This window comes from Bubalus kerabau, chromosome 14 (genome assembly GCF_029407905.1).
Source record: "Bubalus kerabau isolate K-KA32 ecotype Philippines breed swamp buffalo chromosome 14, PCC_UOA_SB_1v2, whole genome shotgun sequence".
Lineage (NCBI taxonomy): Eukaryota > Metazoa > Chordata > Mammalia > Artiodactyla > Bovidae > Bubalus > Bubalus kerabau.
This window is the reverse complement of record NC_073637.1, coordinates 22,586,008-22,608,707: the sequence shown is the minus strand read 5'-3', so window position 1 is coordinate 22,608,707 and position 22,700 is coordinate 22,586,008. Positions and strand designations below refer to the sequence as shown.

The 22,700-nt window shown below is 41.3% G+C and overlaps 1 protein-coding gene across 2 annotated transcripts in view; it reads right to left on the bottom strand.

Moving 5' to 3' along the window:
- SNTG1 (syntrophin gamma 1) overlaps positions 1 to 22,700 on the bottom strand; it is a 147,160-nt gene that overhangs the window by 124,100 nt on the left and 360 nt on the right. For both annotated transcript variants that reach the window (XM_055545957.1, XM_055545958.1), the window contains exons 2-3: positions 14,724 to 14,858; positions 3,178 to 3,234 (exon numbers count right to left, since the gene is read on the bottom strand). In XM_055545957.1, coding sequence (XP_055401932.1) covers positions 3,178 to 3,234; positions 14,724 to 14,858 — 192 coding nt within the window. The remainder of the gene's footprint in view (positions 1 to 3,177; positions 3,235 to 14,723; positions 14,859 to 22,700) is intronic.

Below are 22,700 nucleotides of genomic sequence, written 5' to 3'. Positions count from 1 at the left end.
TTGGTTTGTCACAAGAATTATAAAATAATTTCATGTTTTTGTCAAATCTCTTAATATATGGCACCAATCACAATTCAAATATTGCTTCTGTAGCCTATATTTTCAATGGAAAATATATACTTATTTGATTTAGAAAATAACTATTACATGTATAAGAGTTTTGTTTGTGCTGAAATAATGTAAATATTAAACTAAAATGATTTATTGGCAAAATTCTTAAGGTTTTAAGAATTGTCTAGGCTTAAATGTTATATTTCTTAATGTGTCTAGGCTTAAATGTGATTATTGACTATGCCAAAGCCTTTGCCTGTGTGGATAACAATAAACTGAGAAATTCTGAAAGAGATGGGAATACCAGACCACCTGACCTGCCTCTTGAGAAATCTGTATGCAGGTCAGGAAGCAACAGTTAGAACTGGACATGGAATAACAGACTGGTTCCAAATAGGAAAAGGAGTACGTCAAGGCTATATATTGTCACCCTGCTTATTTAACTTATATGCAGAGTACATCATGAGAAATGCTGGACTGGAAGAAACACAAGCTGGAATCAAGATTGCTGGGAGAAATATCAATAACCTCAGATATGCAGATGACACCACCCCTATGGCAGAAAGTGAAGAGGAACTAAAAAGCCTCTTGATGAAAGTGAAAGAGGAGAGTGAAAAAGTTGGCTTAAAGCTCAACATTCAGAAAACGAAGATCATGGCATCCGGTCCCATCACTTCATGGGAAATAGATGGGGAAACAGTGGAAACAGTGTCAGACTTTATTTTTTTTAGGCTCCAAAATCACTGCAGATGGTGACTGCAGCCATGAAATTAAAAGACGCTTACTCCTTGGAAGGAAAGTTATGTCCAACCTAGATACTATATTCAAAAGCAGAGACATTACTTTGCCAACAAAGGTCCATCTAGTCAAGGCAATGGTTTTTCCTGTGGTCATGTATGGATGTGAGAGTTGGACTGTGAAGAAGGCTGAGTGCCGAAGAATTGATGCTTTTGAACTGTGGTGTTGGAGAAGATTCTTGAGAGTCCCTTGGACTGCAAGGAGATCCAACCAGTCCCTTCTGAAGGAGATCAGTCCTGGGTGTTCTTTGGAAGGACTGTTGCTAAAGCTGAAACTCCAGTACTTTGTCCACCTCATGCGAAGAGTTGGCTCACTGGAAAAGACTCTGATGCTGGCAGGGATTGGGGGCAAGAGGAGAAGGGGACGACAGAGGATGAGATGGCTGGATGCCATCACCTACTTGATGGACATGAGTCTGAGTGAACTCCGGGAGTTGGTGATGGACAGGGAGGCCTGGCATGCTGCGATTCATGGGGTCGCAAAGAGTTGGACACGACTGAGCAACTGAACTGAATGGAACTGAACTGAAATGTGACATTTCAGTAAAATGAGTAACACTATTTTTGGGTTTAACTCTAAATGGAAATTGAACAAAAAGAAGAACATTTCCATCCTGAACAGAATTCACACAGCTCCACTACCAGAAACATCAGTGCTGATGTCAGATGAAACCGCTGTCATGAATGGATTTCAGCCACATTGAGCTGTTGTTCTCTTTTCATGGACAACATCTTCAGTGGTACTTTAGATCCTTCACGACAATCTCAATAAATATAGGGAAAAAAAAAAAGACAACAACAAGAAAACTTGCCTCTGTTTATTCCCACTGCCTCATTTCCACACCTTATAATTTGTCCTACATCTCTTGTAGGCCTTAGTTGATGATAAAGTGAAAGTAAAAAATATATCTTAAAATTAACATTTTAGATAGAAATACTCTCATCGCTTGACAAGATCATGCCATTCCACACTGATCAGATTTTTGAGTCATTTTCATAATGTAACTAGAGCTGATGTTCACCAAGCTTAGAGTTCTACTTTCCAAGCATCTATACTTTGAGTTGTGTTAAAATTTCATGAAATGTACACCTGAGATGTATGGCTTGCACCCCACACAGGCAAAGTATCTAAACCAACAACTAAGATAAAGTTACATTCTGTTGATCTCTGCACAGATGTGGGTTTCTGAAGGGCATTTAAAATCACTGAGGTAATTTTTTTCAATATTTATGTAATTTTCCATCCTTTCAAAACATATACTTTGTTTCAATGATGTTAAATTGCAGATATGTTGCATGTTTAATAATTAACAACATACAGGAAGAAAAACCCTTTAAAATTTGGTAATGAATGGAACAAGAGAGAGATGGTCAATTTTAAAAATAATTCAGAAATTAAAACGTTGAGTCTTCCTGCATACTTGGCACTAGGACATGAGGTTTTCAATTTCTTAAACAAAAAAAAAGAAAACTGCACGGAAGAAAAAGACAACTGGAATCAAACCAATATTTAACTTATTATCAGACCTTATATGAACCTGACACACATCCTGGCTCCTTTCACTGACAACCCAGATTTTTCTGCTCTGACTGGTTACAAGATATGCACACTTGAAGACTGTACTTGAAGTTCTAGATGAAACCACATAAAGAAAATTAATGAGTTGCATTCAATTTCAGGTAAGGTAAATCTCCCAAATGGGGCTTCCCTGGTAGCTCAGACGGTAGAGGATCTGCCTGCTGTGAAACAGACCCGGGTTCAATCTCTGGGTCAGGAAGATCCCCTGGAGGAGGGCATGGCAACCCACTCTAGTATTCTTGCCTGGAGAATTCTGTGGACAGGGGAGCCTGGTGGACCACGATCCATGTGGCCACACGAGTTGAACATGACTGAGCGACTCCAAAATACTTTTCTAAAATTTCTAAATCCAAAGGTGGCTAAGATTTTGAGAGCCTACTTATTTTACATGTCAGGGCAAATACTGAGAAGTTTTCTATAGGCACTCTTGTCTAATTAATTATCAATGAGCAAAAAGTTAAAGGGCTTTCCTGATGGTTCAGCAGTAAAGAATCTGCCTGCAATGCAAGAGATACAGGAGATGCAGGTTTGATCCCTGGGTTGGGAAGATTCCCTGGAGAAGGAAATGGCAACCCACTCCAATGTTCTTGCCTGGAGAATCCCATGGACAGAGGAGCCTGGTGGGCTACAGTCCATGGGGTTGCAAAGAGTCGGACATGACAGCACACGCACAATAGCACAAAGAATTAAAGTTCACAGAAATGCAAGCTTTAAGCACATGCTCTGTAGGACAGATGGAGAGACAGCTACCTTGATGCTCAGTCCAAATCCTCCCACAGCCTGTCTCCGAATGGTCACTGTTCTCTCCTGAAAGACAGGTTGTAAGAGTGGTTAGCACTTCCTGCCACTGCACCTGCACACCATCTTCCTTCTCTGGGTTTTGTGCTCACCCTTCAAGAAAAAGAACATTTTGTGACAGCATAAAGGCTCCAGATTTTGAAATAAATGGAGTCTTTTGGAATTTTTAAATCAAAGTCTAACCATTTGTCATGATAAAAGGGACTGTAGTTTATTAAACTGCTAACCTCTCAAAAGCTAACTTTTTTCAATGCCTATTTTGGACATAGTTTGGAATCTGAGCTTTAAAACCTCTTTTCATTCCCATGAATGCGTTGTCTAATAACACAATTTTTGTTACAGAAAAACAGCTTAGTGTCTGTGGTGAGTATGGTTTCCATCACTAAGTCATACTGTTCATGGAGACTGGAGCACACGGCTGGGGGCTGCCACATTGCGGCACATTAGCGGTCCATGTGCATGTCTGGGGGTGAAAATGAATAAACCATGTTCACAATGACTGCTTGCTGGGAAGAGGAACGGATTTTACAATTAACTGACAGTCATAATGGGATTATGACAGTGGGATTATCCATTTTCAAAAGCAGCTCTGTTTCCTTCCACAATATAACCAATCATTCAGTCACCAGCATATGACACTTAAAAATCAAAAAGAGTCACATTTGGACAAATCCTTTAGTTTCCAATAAAAAAAGACATCAATATTACTATTTCATGGTACTCTTCTCTACATAATACATATTCTCCTGGCATGCTGAAGGGTTGAGAGCTTTTATATACAAGCTTCTCCATTTATTTATAACCTTCTCATCTTCCTGAGCCCTCCCCTACCCAGGAAGGTTTACACTCCACCCATCTCCCCTGGTACCTGGGCAGATGTCTGTTTTCTGGTCCCTGCATGTCCACAAACTCCCAGTTTATTTGGCTACATTAGCCACTCCCCTAACTAACAGTCACCTAAGATGTCCCACCTGTGGTGGTTTAGAAAATATATCATAAATCAATTTTATCATTTTAAGGGCAATGTAAAGTATATTTAACAAAACTAGTTCTTATATTACTTTATCTGGGTTTCCTTCTGAATAATGAAAAATTACTCTACATATTTAGAATCTAATCAATACTGATCCACACCATCACCAATAGCTGAATCAGAGAAGCTCCAATCCTGGACGACTCAGAGAGACAAGCTGATTAAAGGTCACCTTTATCCTCACCAAGCAGACACTGCTTCTCCAACACTGCTTGTCAAACTAAACCACAGTTCTTGGATAGCAGAACCATTTTCTTCATTCTGTTTCTGAACAGAATAAATACTTGATCCCTTAAAACAGTGTCAAAACCAAGGTTATGGTTAATTCAGACAACCCACATCGACTCTCAAAATACAAATTTCAAAATGTCAGAACAAACACATTTTCTGCCACTTTATTTTTTTAATCGAAAGATCATTGCTTTACAGAATTTTGTGGTTTTCTATCATACATAAAGAAGAATCAGCCATAGGTAGACCCAGGACCCCACCCCTCTGAAACTCCCTCTCATCTCCAGTCCCATCCCACCCTTCTAGATTGTCACAGAGCCCCTGTTTGAGTTCCTTGAGTCATACACCAAATTTCCATTGGCTGTCTATTTTACATAGGGTACTGTAAATTTCCATGTTATTCCCTCCATACATCTCACCTACTCCTTCCTCCACACCCCCTGTGTTCATAAGTCTGTTCTCTATGTCTGTTTCTCCATTGCTGCCCTAAAAATAAATTCATCTGTACTATCTTTCTAGATTCTATATGCATGCATCAGTATACAATATTTAGCTTTCTCTTTCTGACTTACTTCACTCTGTATAATAGGCTCTAGGTTTGTCCACCTCACTAGAACTGACTCAAATGTATTCCTTTTTATGGCTGAGTAGTATTCCATTGTATATATGTACCACAGCTTCTTTATCCATTCATCTGCTGATGGACACCTAGGTTGCTTCCATGTTCTAGCTATTGTAAGTAGTGCTGCAATGAACACTGGGGTACATGTGCTTTGGGGTTTTTTTTTTTTTTCAATTTTGGTTTCCCCAGGATACATGCCTCATAGTGGAATTGCTGGGTCATATGGTGGTTTTACTCCTAGTTTTTTTTAAAGAAATCTCCATACCATTTTCCATAGTGGCTATATCAATTTACAGTCCCAGCAGCAATGCAAGAGGGTTTCCTTATCTCCACACCCTCTCCAGCACTTGTTTGTAGACTTTTTGATGATGGCCATTCTGACTGGTATGACGTGGTATTGCATTATAGTTTTGATCTGCATTTTTCTAATAATGAGCGATGTTGAGTATCTTTTCATGTGTTTGTTAGCCATCTGTATGCCTTCTTTGGAGAAATGTCTGTTTAGGTCTTCTTCCCACTTTTTGATTGCGTTGTTTGTATTTCTGATATTGAGTTGTATGAGCTGCTTGTATATTTTGGAAATTAATTCTTTGCCAGTTGTTTCCTTTGCTATAATTTTCTCCCATTCTGAGGGTTGTCTTTTCACCTTGTTTGTAGTTTCCTTTGCTGTGCAAAAGCTGTTAAGTTTTATTAGGTCCCATTTGCTTATTTTTGTTTTTATTTCCATTATTCTGGGAGGTGGGTCGTAGCAGATCTTACTTTGATTTATGTCATCGAGTGTTCTGCCTATGGTCTCCTCTAAGAGTTTTATAGTTTCTGGTCTTACATTTAGGTCTTTAAGCCATTTTGAGTTTATCTTTGTGTATGGCATTAGGAAGTGTTCTAATTTCATTCTTTTGTATGTAGCTTTCCAGTTTTCCCAGCACCATTTATTGAAGGGGCTGCCTTTGACCCATTGTATATTCTTGCCTCCTTTGTCAAAAATAAGGTACCCATACATAGATGCATGGGTTTAATTCTGGGCTCTCTATCTTGTTCCATTTGTCTATATTTCTGTTTTTGTGCCAGTACCATACTGTCTTGATGACTGTATCTTTGTAGTATAGTCTGAAGTCAGGCGGGTTGATTCCTCTAGCTCCATTCCTCTTTCTCAAGACTGCTTTGGCTATTCAGAGTCTTTTGTGTCTCCATATGAATTGTGAAATTTTTTTGTTCTAGTTCTGTGAAAAATTCCATTGGTAAATTGATAGGGATTGCATTGAATACATAGCTTGCATTTGGTAGTATAGTCATTTTCACAATATTGATTCTTCCTATCCAGAAAGATAGAATATCTCTCCATCTATTTATATCATCTTTGATTTCTTTCATCAGTGTCTTATAATTTTCCCTATGCAGTTCTTTTGTCTGCTTAGGTAGGTTTATTCCTAGATATTTTATTCTTTCTGTTGCAATGGTGAATGGAATTGATAATGCATTTTTAACAGCAAGCAGCATCACCAGAAGTTTCTAGAATGTCTTGCACGGCAATCATCGGACAGGAGGACAGCTTGGTGAGTGAGTTCTCCTGAGCAGTGGAGTGTGTGTGAAACCCGGCTTTTCTCTGAAACGATGGCAAGCATGCAAGTTACCAAAGGTCTGTGCGGGCCTTATTCACTCTGTATGATGCCCTCCCATCTTTGGGGGAGCATATTTAGAACAGGTTCCAAATCAAATACAAAACTGCTGATGCAGAGGAGAGTCTGGAGGGACCAAAGAGTCAGCAGAACCTACTAGAAATCTCAGAAGCAGCACTTATTTTAATGTTTTTTAAACACACAGGCACACGCACACTTGCAGACGCAGCCAGCACCTTTGGATGCTGCTGTTTCATTAGCTGACTACTAAGAAAGTGGGGAGACAGGACAAATGACTTTGTGCCTTAAAGCCAAAACTTTAAATTGGTGCCTGCAGGCAGCAGGAGGCATGTAAAGGCAGACCACTGTTTGGATGTCACCTGCTGACACTCCATCCTAGTCTGTGTGCCACCTGAGCTATGCCCCCAGCCCCTTCATACCTCCCCACGTCGGGGGTCTCCTTCCTGCCCCAACAGTCAAAGGAAAGAGAAACAGTGTTAATGGGTTGTTTCAGCTGCTCACCTCTAAAATCAGAGGCTACCTGGAAGTTAACTGGGAGCTGTATTTAGTTATCACAGCGTGAGTTTCATAAAGAAGTTGCCTAGCAACAAGCCACTGTCCTTTGGGAAACCAAGTATAATCGGTTATTTTATTTCTTAAAACACAAAATTGAGTCAGGAGCTCTGATGCACTCATACACATGAAAAGCTTTCCTTTAATCTTTCTGCTCCTCACAGGACAAAAAGATGGAGCCTAACATCAGTGCTGGCTTGTGTGAAGTTCTGTTGTGCACCTGAACCCATTCATGTTATGAAAAAGACATTGTGCTACCAAAAACATAATTATTTTCACCCCTGCTCTCGGAAAGATTATATTTGACATACTCTCCACATTTACTGTCTGAACTGCATGTGAATCAGTATGTACGTGTCACCAGAGAGAACACAGTGCTCTTATACACCTGAAAAATGGACATTTTCGAGACATGTAGTGAGAAGAGGAGGAAGTTATGAGAACGAGGCAGAAACTAGAGAGATTACAGTGAAGAAGTGGACTGATTTTGTGTTATAGATGCAAAGAAGATATATAAGAAAGAAACAAGAAAAGTCATGAGCTCTTTTTGACAATTCAAGAAAAATAACTAAACCTCAAAAAAAGAATAATAACAAGACAGTCGCTTCTGATTACTAAAAACCTACTATGTGCACACATGGGTCTATTAACACTCATGATGGTTTATTAAAATACACTGTGACCTCGACTGTCTTTTCCCACTAGTTTTCTGAGTTCTGAATCTATATCTTGCTCACAGTTGTATCCGTAGAATTTAGCATTGGGCCTAAATCAAAGTTAGATAATCATGTGCTAAGTGAATAAAGAGTTTTCCCCCCACATTTTCATTTCAAACATGTAATCATTGCAACAGCCCAGCTGCGTAGACAGCATTGTCCCAATTAAGAGTGAGAAAATGCAAATGCAAATGAATTGAAGTAACCTGGCCAAGATCCAACTCAGGATGGAAATGAAAGTTTCTCAGATTCTACTGTCTTTTCCATTACACAGCCCTGAGACAAAGTGGAAAAATAAGATGAAAGAAACAAAGATATTGAAAAATCTGGGTGTGCTCTGACAAAGGGAAAGAGTACTTAGAAACACCATTCTCCCCTGAGATGGGGAACAAGGTAGGCACGACCCTCACCACTGTCCTTCAACTTCATGCTGAAAGTTACAGGTAGCACAACACAGCAGTGACGGGAATGAAAAAATCTGTGGGTTAGAGGGGAAAAAAGAAAATTGTCTTTGTTCTCTATGTAGAAAATGCCAAAGAAGCAACAAAAATCCCATGGAACTAAAAGTAATTACAGCAAAGCCATAGGAGACAGAATTAATACACAAAATTTGACTGCTTTCATGTATATCAGCCATGAGAACAGAAACTTGAGATTAAAATCACAATACCATTTATAGCAGCCCATTAAAAAGGGAATGTGTGTGCTTAATTGTTCAGTCGTGTCCAACTCTGTGACCTCTTGGACTGTGCAGTAGGACTTACAGCCCGCCAGTTTCCTCCATCCATGAGGAATCTCCAGGCAAGAATACAGAAGTGGGTTGCCATACCCTCCTCCAGGGGATCTTCCCAACCCAGGGATCGAACCCAGGTCTCCTGCATTGCAGGGGATTCTTTACCAGCAGAGCCACCAGGGAAGCCACAAAAGGGAATACTGTGGTACAAATCTAACAAGTAAAGGTTTTCCTAGAGACTCAAATGGTAAAGGGTCTGCCTGCAATGCAGGAGACCTGGGTTTGATCCCTGGGTTGGGAAGATCCCCTGGAGAAGGGAATGGCAACCCACTCCAGTATTCTTGCCTGGAGAATCCTATGGACAGAAGAGCCTGGTGGGCTACAGTCCATGGGTCTCAAAGAGTCAGACATGAGGTCACAAAGAGTCAGACATGACTGAACAACTAACCAACAAAGACGAAAAGTTTTCTATGTGGAAAACTATAAACTCTGAGGAAAGAAATCAAAGATGAGGAAGGTAAAGAGAAATATTTTTATATTTGTGGACCAGAAGACTCAACATTTTCAAGACACTGACTGATTCCACTTGATCTATGGAATCGATAAATCCTAATAAAACTCCAGCAAGCTGCCTGTAGGTATTGGAAGCTGGCTCTCGGGTTTGTGGGGAGAGGACCCATAACAGCTGTGTGATGCTGAAACAGAGGACAGAGCCAAAGGATCTGGGATCTCTGCCTCAGACCTGCTGTAAAACTGCAGGAATCAAGACGACACAGTGGCTTTGTTTTTTTTGAAGATTAAACACAAGATCAGCGGGATAGAACAGCAAGCCCCAAAGTTCAGGAGACAGATGATGGTGAGAGTTGTAAAACAGCATGAATGTACTTAGTGCTGCTGAAATTTACAGTTGAATGTGGTTAAAATAGTATTTTTATATTATGTGAATTTTACCACAATAAAAAAAAAATTTAAATAGTTCTTAAGAGCTATAATTCATGTACCTTTAGAGCAGCCACTTAAAAGTGCATAATTTAGTGGCTTTTAGTATTGTCTCTGGAGAAGGCAATGGCACCCCACTCCAGTACTCTTGCCTGGCAAATCCCATGGACGGAGAAGCCTGGTGGGTTGCAGCCCATGGGGTCGCTAAGAGTCGAACACGACTGAGAGACTTCACTTTCACTTTTCACTTTCATGCATTGGAGAAGGAAATGGCAACCCACTCCAGTGTTCTTGCCTGGAGAATCCTAGGGACAGGGGAGCCTGGTGGGCTGCTGTCTATGGGGTTGCGCAGAGTTGGACACGACTGAAGTGACTTAGCCGCAGCAGCAGTATGTCTCAGTTATGCATCCATCATCACAATCAATTTAAGAGCATTTGTCTTTTCAAAATGTTGCTGGAACCCATCACTCCTGATCCCCTCATTCTAATCTTCAGCATGCCAATCTACACCATATCTCCATGGAATTATCTGTTGTGGACATTTCACATTAATGAAAATATACAGCATGTGGTCCTTTGTGTCTAGCTTCTCACTGAGATGCTTTTAGGTTTGTCCAGATTGTAGCATGTACCAACACTTTGTTTTCTAAGCTGCCAGCTAACATTCTGCTGTGTAGTTACACCACAATCTATGTATCCATTCCTCCACCTCTGGGGTATTTATATGATTGGGCTACTATGACTCATGCTACTGTGAACATCTGTGGGCACATTTCTGTGTAGACATGTGAGCTCATTTCTCCTGAGTGTCCTCAAAGGAGTGATACTGGGAACTGCCGGCTGTTCCACCCCATGGACATTGCACATCCTTCCCAGCAGGGTCTGAGAATCTCTGCTTCTCTGCATATTGAGGACTGCTTGCTCTTTTCTGTCTTTTTGATGATAAACATCTTAGTGGATATAAAATGGACCTTGCTGTGGTCTTGATTTCCATTTCCTGGATGGCTGATGGTATCAAGCATTTCTTTTTCCTTATTGGCCATTTATAAATCTTGTTTGAAAAAAATCTCTGTTCAAATCCTTTGCTCATTTTTATTGCCCATTTCATTAATGAGTTATAAGCTTCTGCCAGATTCTTGAAGGTTACTTAGGCATATATAGAAATCTGGGTTGCTGGTTCTTTCTCTTCAGTAGTTGAAAAATACTGTGCCACTTCCTTCTGGTTTCCATTGTTTCTAGGGGGGCTGGCGGAAATCTACTATCATTTGAATTACTTTTCCCCTATTGCTAAAGAACAATATTATTTTCTTCTTGCTGCTTTTAAGTTTTTTTCTTTGTCTTTAGTTTTCAGGATTTGACTAAGATCTGTCTTGATACAAGTTTCTTGGGTTTATCCTTTTGAGATCTGTCCCACTTCTTTGATGTATAGGTTTATGTCTTTGGCAAAATTTGGGGAGTTTCAGCCACTATTTCTTCAAGTGCTGTTTGAGCTCAGATCTCCTTCTCTTTTTTCTGGGACTCTTAGGACTTAAACGTTGGATTTTCATTTTAAGCTCATGGGCCCATTATGTTTTTCAGATCAATTTCTCTCCTAAATTCAGAGAGGGTGATTCTTATTGTTCTGTCTTCAAGTTAACTGATCCTTTCCTCTGTCCTTTCCATTCTGCTGCTGAACCCATCCTCTGAGCTCTTATTTCAGCTGAATTTTCAGCTCTGCATTTTCCATTTGCCCTCTGCTGAGACTTTCTTTTTTTCTCACTCATGTCAATGCTGTTGTAAGAAGGGTAAAACCATTTCATGACGGCTCCCTTCCAGCTCTTGTTATAATTGTAACATCTGTGACATTTCAAGGTTGGCAGCTGTTGATTATCTTTTCTTATTTAAGGTGAGGGTTTCCTTGCTACTGCTGGTCCAGGCAGGAGTTCCAGCTGCTTCAGCACCCCCTCCTGATGAGAGCCTGACTGGGAGGCACAGGGCTGCCCCATGACTGCCCCTGGAGAGACCTCCATGGAGGTCTCTGTCAAGGTGCTGAAGTAAATCTCAACCTTGCACAAGGCTTCTTCTCTAGTGGGAAGGGGAGGAAAAACACATTTTTAAACATCAAATTTCTCTACCTGTAGTACAAAACAACTGATGGCATTAAAGGCTGAAAAAAAATTTATCTATATAATGTGTATGTTGTGTGTATGTGAGTGGCTCTTTGATGGAAAAAAAGAGAAAAAACCTAAGGCTTCACACCCCTTTCACCCCAGATGAGCTGGTAAGAATCCACTCCCAGGAGCTGCCATATCTCTCCTGAGCAAATTCCAGACAGTGGACCTCACCTCTGAATCCTGCATCCCAGCCCATCCCGCATGGAGTGAACACTGACTCTCACAGTGAAAGCCGGACATCAATTTCTCCTGATGTCGACTTCAGGAAATGATGGTTTCACACATGGGATTACTAACTGCACACTTTCTCCCACAGGGAAAACTAAAGGAAGTTGCCCAGTTTTGTTGATTCTGAGTCCTAATGATATTCATTAGAACTCTGCTGCGGAGAAGGCAATGGCACCCCACTCCAGTACTCTTGCCTGGAAAATCCCATGGATGGAGGAGCCTGGTAGGCTGCAGTCCATGGGGTCGTGAAGAATCGGACATGACTGAGCTACTTCACTTTCACTTTTCACTTTCATGCATTGGAGAAGGAAATGGCAACCCACTCCAGTGTTCTTGCCTGAAGAATCCCAGGGATGGGGGAGCCTAGTGGGCTGCTGTCTATGGGGTCGCACAGAGTCGGAGCTGCTGGTGTTAAGTCGCTTTAGTCGTGCCCGACTCTGTGCAACCCCATAGACAGCTACTGAGGTGCTAATTACATTGACGCCACATATCTGATAGTTCTGCCATATTTAGAATTTAATCTCCAAGAGTTTCTTGTCTGTTACTGGCAACCCCTTTGAAACGGGCGTCTCTGAGATGAAATATGCAGCCATCTCATATTGATTTTAGTCTCACTGGCCTTCTAAAAATATATTGCCAACATTTAAAACTGACCTTGGCTAAATTTGATTTTCTTTCAGGGCAATGTTGAAGGAGATAATATCACAGGGATGGACACGGCTTCCTCTGGTTGAGGGGGCTGGTCACTCAGGAGGTACAGGGACAGAATAGTCCACTTCTGAGTACAAGGAAGGTGACTTTTTCTGTTAACTGAAGCATCACGTCTCCACCTGACAACTGCTATGTACCATGCTGATGTATGTAATACATGTGTATATATGTACCATTTTGATGTATGTAAAATATGTGTATATGTGTATATATGTAATGTATATGATATATGTAATATATTTTTCTGCCAAAAAATAAAGGAAAAGAAAGGAAGAAAAAAGGCAATGGGCCATTACTCTTTTATTAACTAAAAGAAAGAAAGGGCGATCCTATGGGAACAGTGTAATCAGCCTTGACAGCCAGACCCATGATTCAGGATGATATAAATGGTTTGCGACAAAGAACAGTTAACAGTCTGCAAAGCATCCATTGTCTTTAGTCAGCAGGAGATTATCGATTTAGGACCCAGTGTGACTCCCCGCAGGATGTTGGTGAGAAGTGAGGTGGAAGCTCAAATTCGGCATTATTCACCCCAACAAAATAGTCTGAAATAAGCCCGTGAATCAGCTACACAGTAAGTCTACCTGCTGAGTCACTACAGACATCCAGTGTACCCAGGAGTGGCCTGTGTGACACATGCTGACTCTCCCCTGAGATCACACGTGACAACACTGTTAAGCTGATGTCTTTGATGTTATTACACAAGAATGATAAACTCGAAAACATCTAGTTTTATGATAAGAGTATTCTGTCACATTCAATTTAGTTTCACCTATTGAAAAGGGTCCGACAGGCCCACATGGAATCCCATGTGCTAAGCCCAGGTCACCAGGAACTTGACATTGACCACCCTGCAGTTCCAGCTTCCCCAGGATGGCCACTGGTTTAACCACTCAGCCTGGAACTCCCCTGTCAGCCCTAGAATGACCCACCTCCCCCACAGACCTTCTCTCTCCTCAGGAGGATGACTGTCACAGAAACAAGCCTTTCTTTGGGAACAGTTTACTTTTTCTGACCATTTCTCCCCATGAAAACCTCTTATTTTCTTTAGCTAACAGAACTCCTCCTAATTACCAGATGGGTACTGCCCAACCCATGGACTGTAGCCCATCATGCTTTTCTGTCCATGGAATTCTCCAGGCAAGAACACCGGAGTGGGTTGTCATTTCCTACTCCAGGGGATCTTCCCGACCTGGGGACTGAACCTGCATCTCCTGCATTGCAGGTGGATTCTTTAACACTGTGCCACCAGGAAAGGCCTCATGAATCACTGAATAAAGCTCATGAGATCTTTAAATGTACTTAGGTGAAATTTTGTCATTGAACACCCCCAGCCTGTCTCCAGAGCTGTACTTCAGTGAGGCTGCTGACCAGGGGGCTGTGAGATAATTAATGCTGGTCAAAGGCAGGACCAGCAGCAGGTTCCCATGTCCACTGCTGAGGGCACAGACAGAGCCTGCACAGCACCCAGCGTGACTCTGTGAGGTCCACGGAATCTTCCACCCACAAGCCCCAGGGAGAATCTTGACATGTGTTCAGGGACCACTACCTAAACCCTCCTGCTTCCCAGAGACACCCCCCTCTGAAGGCTCAATGAGATGTAAGGTGAGTTCAGAGTGGAAACTGTCACGTGATGCTTCCACTTAGTCCTTGGGGAGGAGAGCTACAACCCGCTCCCTCATGATCACAAACACAAGTGTCGCTCCAGCCATACAGTGGCAACTCGGAGTCAACAAGACCCCGGGCTGGAGATGGGCCCCCATGTGTGTCTTTGGACCTGGTACGAATCCATAAGCAAGGATGCTGCTTACTACACTGTAGACAAAAATTACTGGCTCTGAAAGTAAAGGGAAAATATTAAGTATTTTCTGTGGATAGATGTTTTTATTCATAACAAGACAGAAAAAAATGAGAAAACTTCAAGAGAGGGAAGAGATACTTACACCGGAATAGAAAGGCTCTCCAGAGACACATGTCACGTCCTGCTCCTGGATCATCAGGATATCCCTAGCCAGGTGCAGCCGCACTTTGAAGGGCTCCTGGTTACCATCCTGCAGCAAACAGATCCCCGTCTTTGTCTTCAGACCAAAAAAGAGCAAAACAGAGAAAGAATTATACTCAGTTCATAGACTATATTTTTATGGCCTTTTTAGAAAAACATCAAGAAAGCTAGAAGAAATGTAGTCAGATGAGCCTGAAACAAAACAGGTACAGAGAAAAGTATAACCATTTCACACCAAGCTGTTGTTCAGTTGCTAAGCTGTGTCCAACTCTTTACGACCCCATGGACTGCAGCACACCAGGCTACCCTGTCCTTAACCATCTCCCAGAGTTTGCCCAAATTCATGTTCATTGAGTCGGTCATGCCATTCAACCATATCATCCTCTGTCACCCCCTTCTCCTTCTGCCCTCAATCTTGACCAGCATCAGGATCTTTTCCAAAGAGTTGGGTCTTTGCATCAGGTGGCCGAAGTATTGGAGCTACAGCTTCAGCATCAGTCCTTCCAATGAATATTCAGGGTTTATTTCCTTTAGGATTGACTGGCTTGATTTCCTTGTTGCTCAAGGGACTCTCAAGAGTCTTCTCCAGCACCACAGTTGGAAAGCATCAGTTCTTCAGTGCTCAGCCTTCTTTATGGTCCAACTTTGACATCCCTACATGACTACTGGAAAAACCATAGCTTTGACTATACAGGCCTTTTTCAGCAAAGTGATGTCTCTGCTTTTAATAACTGTCCAGGTTTATGAACATACCAGGTAGGCCTCGTAGAGATCATATCAGAAAATACCCACGAAGATTTGGAAAGGAAGGATTATAGTTTATATGCTATATTTGAAAAATAGTGAGCATTTATTTAATATTTACAATCTACATAACTTTTTTGGTAATGGTTTTAATGAAATCCAGCTCACACAGTATATATTACAAAATTCAACCCCTTAAAGTGTTCAATTAGATGTTTTTAGTGGAGCAATACACAGCCATTGTTATAATCAAGTTCTGACCATTTTCATTTCATTGAAAAAACATCATATCCCCATGCCGCCCCACCCCCATTGCATGCTCAGTCACTTCAGTCCTGTCCGACTCTGTGACACCATGGACTGTAAACCACCAGGCTTCCCTGTCCACGGGATTCTCCAGGCAAGAACACTGGAGTGGATGTCCTTCCCCAGGGTTCAAACCTGCATCTCCTATGTCTCCTGCACTGGCAAGTGAGTTCTTTACCACTAGCACTACCTCGAGCCATTCTTCATTTGGGTAAAGGGATAGATACATAGAAATTTATTTTTATCCTTAGTAGTTAAGTAGCATGAAATCCCAGGTAAATAATACAGGACTTTCTCTTGGAATATAAATTACACATGGATTATTAGGGGTTTGTTTCTTTAAGAGAGTGTTCACAACATTGATGAGAATATACTGAGACATCATGGCTTCTAGAGAGAATTTTCTGTAATTTGTTTTATTCCATGTGGGATACATACCATTATGCCCTTTATTATATGTGGTTAGATTGGTCTGTAATTACTCTGTAAGTATTATAATGTCTTTTAAGGAAAAATAAGCTTTGCCAGGAGTTGTGATGGTCCTAGTCCCTCCTCTGAGACCGCACAGCTGGGCCCCCATAAATCGTATCCATTAATTCCCCCAGAGCTCAGCTCGAGTGACAAAAGTATTGATATTTCAGCAAAAGCAAAATTTATTTTCTTTAATACAGAACACAAGTTTTGTACATTTTTCACAAGGCAAATTCTCTCATGCTTACAATGTGATCTTGGCCAGAGGCCGATATCAGACTGCCTGAAATGCTCAGGAGGAGATGACATCAAAGCCCAGGGAATTTAATTGGGTGTGTTTGATGGTTTTTCAGTGGACAGAACATTCCACACCATTCCCCTAGCAGAATCACGGACTAGCTGACACTCACAGATAAAGCTCTGCCTCAATTCCAGGAGGAGAGAGGGGCTTTTCCCTGAGACCCCATAAACACATTATTGTCTCACATCAAAGAGAGATTGAAGATCATCCAGGGAAAGCTTAAGGAACTAAAGCACAGTTCGGAGGTTTCTCTCATCACATTTCTGATGTGGTCACAGTTCCACCCACTCAAGCAATATGTGTGATGTATCCTAATTACTGGATAGTTGTCTGGAAAACAGAATGCTGACCTACAGCCGTGCTGGGCTCCTCAGAGGACAAGAGTGACAGGAGATAAAAAATGAGGCAGCTTCTATTAGAATGTAATATATGTACCATAAATATATATACCAATAAATTTCTATTTGGAGAAAATGACAAACTGAGAGATAATGAAGCTAACAATAAATTAACATTAAAATATATATTTCAATATAAATGCTATATATATTCTATTATGAAACTACAACTCATGGACATGAAATTACATTAAAAATCCCACAGATGCATTTGTTTTTCAAATATAATGTAACTAACAGAGAGTCAGACATGAATTAGATGATAATCTCTGGTCTCAGAATATTCCTACCCATCCAAATATACAAATAAGGTGCAATATGATGTTTCAGCACTTGATACGGGAGAAATGTAGAGGAATTAATTAGCTATTCATGAGTGAAGGCATGTGAGAGAAGGCTTTGTGGACAGAAACAGGTGGCTCGTCTTGAAAAAAATAAATTGAGAAAACAATAAGTAGAGAAGGTAAAAGTTATTTTATCCCAAAGGGGGAAATTTGAGTAAAAATATAGAAGCATGAGAATGCAGAGTCCATGTGATGGAGAACACAGCCCTGATGTGGAGCCCATGGAGTTTGACAGGAGCTGAACCAGAAGAAGTTTCAGGAGGTGGGGGGTGGTGGGGGGTGGGAGGCCAAGGTCCCTGTACCGTGTGCCTGGCAGGTAGGCACTGCACAGTGAAATGGTACACTTAGAGTAAGGCCTTATAAGTCTATTTCTTAGACCAGAGGAGAAGGTGGATGGGGACTAGGAAAGTGAGAACAGTTACTGTTGGCAGAAACATAGACCTCGGGCAGGAGACGCTGGGGACCGAATTGATGGGTCAGGCCCAGAGCTGCTTCAGTAGCTGCAAGAAGATGGGTAATATCCATTTTGGACACTCTCCTGGCTCAGAGCAGCCTGCTGGGTTGGCATCATCACTGTGGAAGGCGGGCACACCGTTCATTCACTGTATAGAGCTGACTGTGTGCCCAGATGTATTCATTTATTCACTTGACTTTGGTCCCCCAGCACAGCGGTTCTGGCAGACGGGACAGAAGCAGAGGCGTGGAGACAGGCAGGAGGTGGGGTTTGAACCTGGGCCTCCGACTCCCTGCCTGGTGTCCTCTGGCAGAGATCTCTGTAAGGATGCCTCCCCATCTTCCTGTACACGATGGCAGGGCTATCAATGTCTTTCACCAAAGCTCTGGAGAGAATTCAGTCTTGAATAGTGGTGCTTTCTGGATCAGAGTGATTGCAAGTGGCGGCAGAAGCCACTCGGCCTGAGGGATGCCCTTCCTGCCACAGCCGGGCTATGGAGGGAGCTAAGGACACCAGCTGACATGGGATGGGAGGGCTGGGTCCACACGCCCTCATCTCCGATGCAGTCGTGGGGGTTGAGAATGGGGAACAGCACCTGAGAGTGCTGCCTGCGCAGCATGAACTAAAACAACCCTGGCTGCAAAGTCTTTACAGATTTGTGGACCCAGATTGTTCAAGAATAAGAACACCCAGATAATGACCAGTACCACATTTTAGCATAAACTTAGGACCTGCACCCATCTTCTTTTTCTTTATTAACATAAGAGTTGCTTGTCTTCAACCTTTTTAAGCTGTGGTTGCATCACACATGCATGAGGACATGCACGTGCTGCATATAAGCTACAAGCACAGTATGTGATTATAAAATCTGAAAAATGACACATCTTCAAAGGCTGTTTTCCTATCCCTGATGGATGATCCTACCTTGCACTGGATTTTGCAAACCCCACACTGAAGTCTGTTTCCTTAGAGGAATACTAAAAAGCAATGCCTCTTCGTTACTCAAAAGGCAATGCTTTTAAGCATCTAGTCATTGATTTCTTTTCTGTGAATCAATGAAGTGTGTTCATGAATTTACATTGATTTACTCTTTGTTCTAAAAACATACCTCACATGTAAACTTATTAAGAATGTGTGCTTAGCATAAATCAAGTACTTTTGGAAATTCAAAAAGTAGACTGTCACCGACTTCCTACGTGAAAGAGAAAACCTCTTTAGTTTAGGTTCTAGGCCCTGAAAGAACACAAATTGTGTTTTCATTAAACTTTAATATCTATGTTCCTTTCACCCTGAAAGGTAGTATTTGCAAGATGACAGAAGAAACTGCACAAAGCCTGGTGGAGACCACCGCATGCATGGCCAGTATTCTTTCAGGAGTCCTCCTATTTCTCTGGTTTGGTTGCTGAGTGTAAGTTACCTGTTCCTTAAGCCTGCAGTTGTGAGTGATACGTGACCGCTTGTGTGGCTCCATCTGTGGTAGCAGAACTGATCGTACAAAGCGTCGTCCACACAAGATGCTTCTAGCCTCATTTCAGCCCCTCCCTTCCCTGCTGCAGTGTGTCTGACCCAGCCTCCTCCTCTGCTAACTTCCAGCCACTTTTCAAGCTCTTATACAAGAAGTGCAGCTCCTTGAAGCCTTCAGAGGCCCTTCCATCCAAAGGCCTTTGTTGACTATGAGGGCTACTCCATTTCTTCTAAAGGATTCTTGCCCACAGTAGGAGATATAATGGTCATCTGAGTTAAATTTACCCATTCTGGTCCATTGTAGTTCACTGATTCCTAAAATATCAATGTTCACTCTTGCCATCTTCTGTTTGACCACTTCCAATTTTACTTTGACTCATGGACCTAACATTCCAGGTTCCTATGCAATATTGTTCTTTACAGCATTGGTCTTTACTTCCATGACCAGTCACATCCACAACTGGGCGTTGTTTTCGCTTTGGCTCCATCTCTTCATTCTTTCTGGAATTATTTCTCCACTTATCTCTAGTGGCATATTTGGTACCTACCAAGCCGGGGGAGTTCATCTTTCAATATCATATCTTTTTGCTTTTTCATACTGTTCATGGAGTTTTCAAGGCAAAAATATTGAGGTGGTTTGCCATTCCCTTCTCCAGTGCACCATGTTTTGTCAGAAATCTCTACTATGACCCCTCCATCTTGGGTGGCCCTACATGGCATGGCTCATAGTTTCATTGAGTTATACAAGGTGTGATCCAATCCAAAGGCAAGTCCTTACTTCTTGAAACCCAGGGCCTTCATCAGGTAAGAACATTCACCTAAGAGTCAGTCAGTGTTGTATTTAGGTGTCACATGCCTAAATGATATCATAACATTTAGCTCCATCACATCATTTGACTTCACTATATATACTATTATCTCTAGAATATCTTAGCAAGTTATTACTCTTTTCATTTTTAAGGATTATTAATCCATAGGACCTAGTACAGTCTTTTACTTATAGTAGAGTTTCTTTCAATGTTTATTGATTGAATCAGTCACAGATTATATTTTATTATATGAGAGACTAATCAAATTATATGTGGTCAGGAATTATTAAATTAGTAAGTGTATGTTATAAAGGAGCATGTATTTTCACATCAACATCTATGATATCTCAAGGAGGACAGATGTGAAAGTGAACTGTGAGGACAGCTTGGACTGAAAATGGAATGGGGACCTACTGCTGCACATTTTGATGACACTTTTAAGGCAAAGAAGCAGTAATCACGCCTGGCTGTGCATACACTGCTTCTTCTGCACTGTGGGTTTTGTGTTTGTCTTCATTGTATTCTCTCCTAATTTTTGCTTCTTTTCAGATTATTGAATGCCAATTCCTTAAAAATAATAACAACGTTTTCTTCTTAAGAGAAGAATTTTTTAAACAATAAATAAACCTCCTTTTCAAAAACACTCTGTATTAGATAATTAAGATGTCTACATGAAACGTATCTAGCCACATTTCTATTTCTTCACAAAGAAGAAAGATCATGCCATTTGTAGGGTAATATTCTAAGTAGATCTCTCTGTGGACATGAATATCAAAATTTCATCATTAGTAGTTTATTGGCAGTCAAGAGAAAATAAGTTTACTTTAATATATCTTTGATATAATTTTCAGTGATGTAGGACTTTATAAAGAGGCCGAAACTTAGACTTCCCAAGTGGCACATTATGGTTTCGCTTTTGCCGAATTCATTAAATGGAACTCAGCGCTTCATGTTGTTGTTCAGTCACGCAATCGTGTCTGACTCTTTGTGACCCTATGAACAGCAGCATGCCAGGCTTCCTGTTTTTCACTATGTCCCGGAGTTTGCTCAAGTTCATGTCCATTGAGTCAGCGATGCTATCTAACAATCTCATTCTCTGCTGCCCTCTTCTCCTTTTGCCTTCAATCTTTCCCAGCATTAGGGTCTTTTGCTGCATTTTTCAGCATTTCATGAAATCTCTCAATCTGCTTCTCTGCAGAGTGAGAGATAGGCTAGAGTGTCTTTACGTGCCAGTCCATGGAAATGTCCTAAGGCCGAATGTCTGGCAAGCTCTGATTTTGGCCCATCTTCGAGGTGATTTGCTCATCCTCAGAGCATCATATCGTCCTGTATCCCTTCCAGTCCAGCCAGCAGATGGGAGACACATGGGAACTGCTCTGACAGCTCTAAGAAGCCGCTCCACTATGGGGGCGTCAGAATGGCGGCACCCTCAAGGGATCAGTGCCAAAGGGCAAGAATGTCGACTATAGAAGCAAGGGTGAGAGAAACCCCAAAGGTATCACTGGTGTAACATACAGCCGAAACCTAAGGGAATTTGGTATCTGCTTCAAATCAGTGAATCAAAACCTTTTGTGTAAGAAACCATCTAGGAATCAATATTCTGTCATCTCAAGTCCAGGTGAACTGTGCGCTAGAAACACTGCCCACTGTCCAGTCTCTAGCACAGGAATCTCCAAGGTGTTTCGTGGCTGTGTCATTCATACAACACATGTTCAGACTGATGAGGGCCTCACTGCCCAGAACTAAAATAACACTTCAATGGAACTGGTAGGTTTACTATACTCATTCAAAATTAAGAATACCTTGTTCAGTTAGTTGCTAAGTCAGATCCTACTCTTTGCAACTCCATGGACTATAGTCCACCAGGCTCCTCATTCCATGGGCATTCTCCAGGCAAGAATATGGGAGTGGGTTGCCACACCCTCCTCTAGGAGATCTTTCCAACTAAGGGATCGAACTTGAATCTCCTGTTTGGCAGGTGGATTTCTTTATTTACCACTGAGCCACCTGGAAAACCCATGGTGTATGATATCATATACTATATTTACAACTAGAAATGACACAGGATTCAAATTTATGCATCTAAGTTTGAGTTTCTAGAACAATAATTTACCTTTTTTTAAAAAATGTATGAAAAAAAAAAAGCACAGGGGGCATGTGCACCTGACACTGATTCATGTTGATGTATGGCAAAAAATACCACAATATTGTAAAATAATTATCTTCCAATTAAAATAAATTAATTAAAAAATAAAACAATAAGTTACCTTTTTAAAAAAGTATGAACTGAAAGGTGTTTTCCTTGGTTATTTATACCTAAGCAAATATGACATTTCTTAACATATGAATATTGGCCTTTTGCCTGAAGAGCGCAAAGACAATGCCTTGAATGTCACATGAAAAGATCATCTTTCTTCCTAAAATAGAGTCATTGCCTTCTCTGAGGGCCCAAGTTCACGCACTGTTGACTGCACACTTGAGTGGCCTTTAACGCCCTTGACAGAGCAATGCATCACTTTAGCTCACACAGAACATGATGGCAGCTCCACAGAGCCAGAATCACCAATATTAATAGTTCAACAACACTGAAATAGTGAAAGAATAGTGCAATCATGAAATCGGGGGAC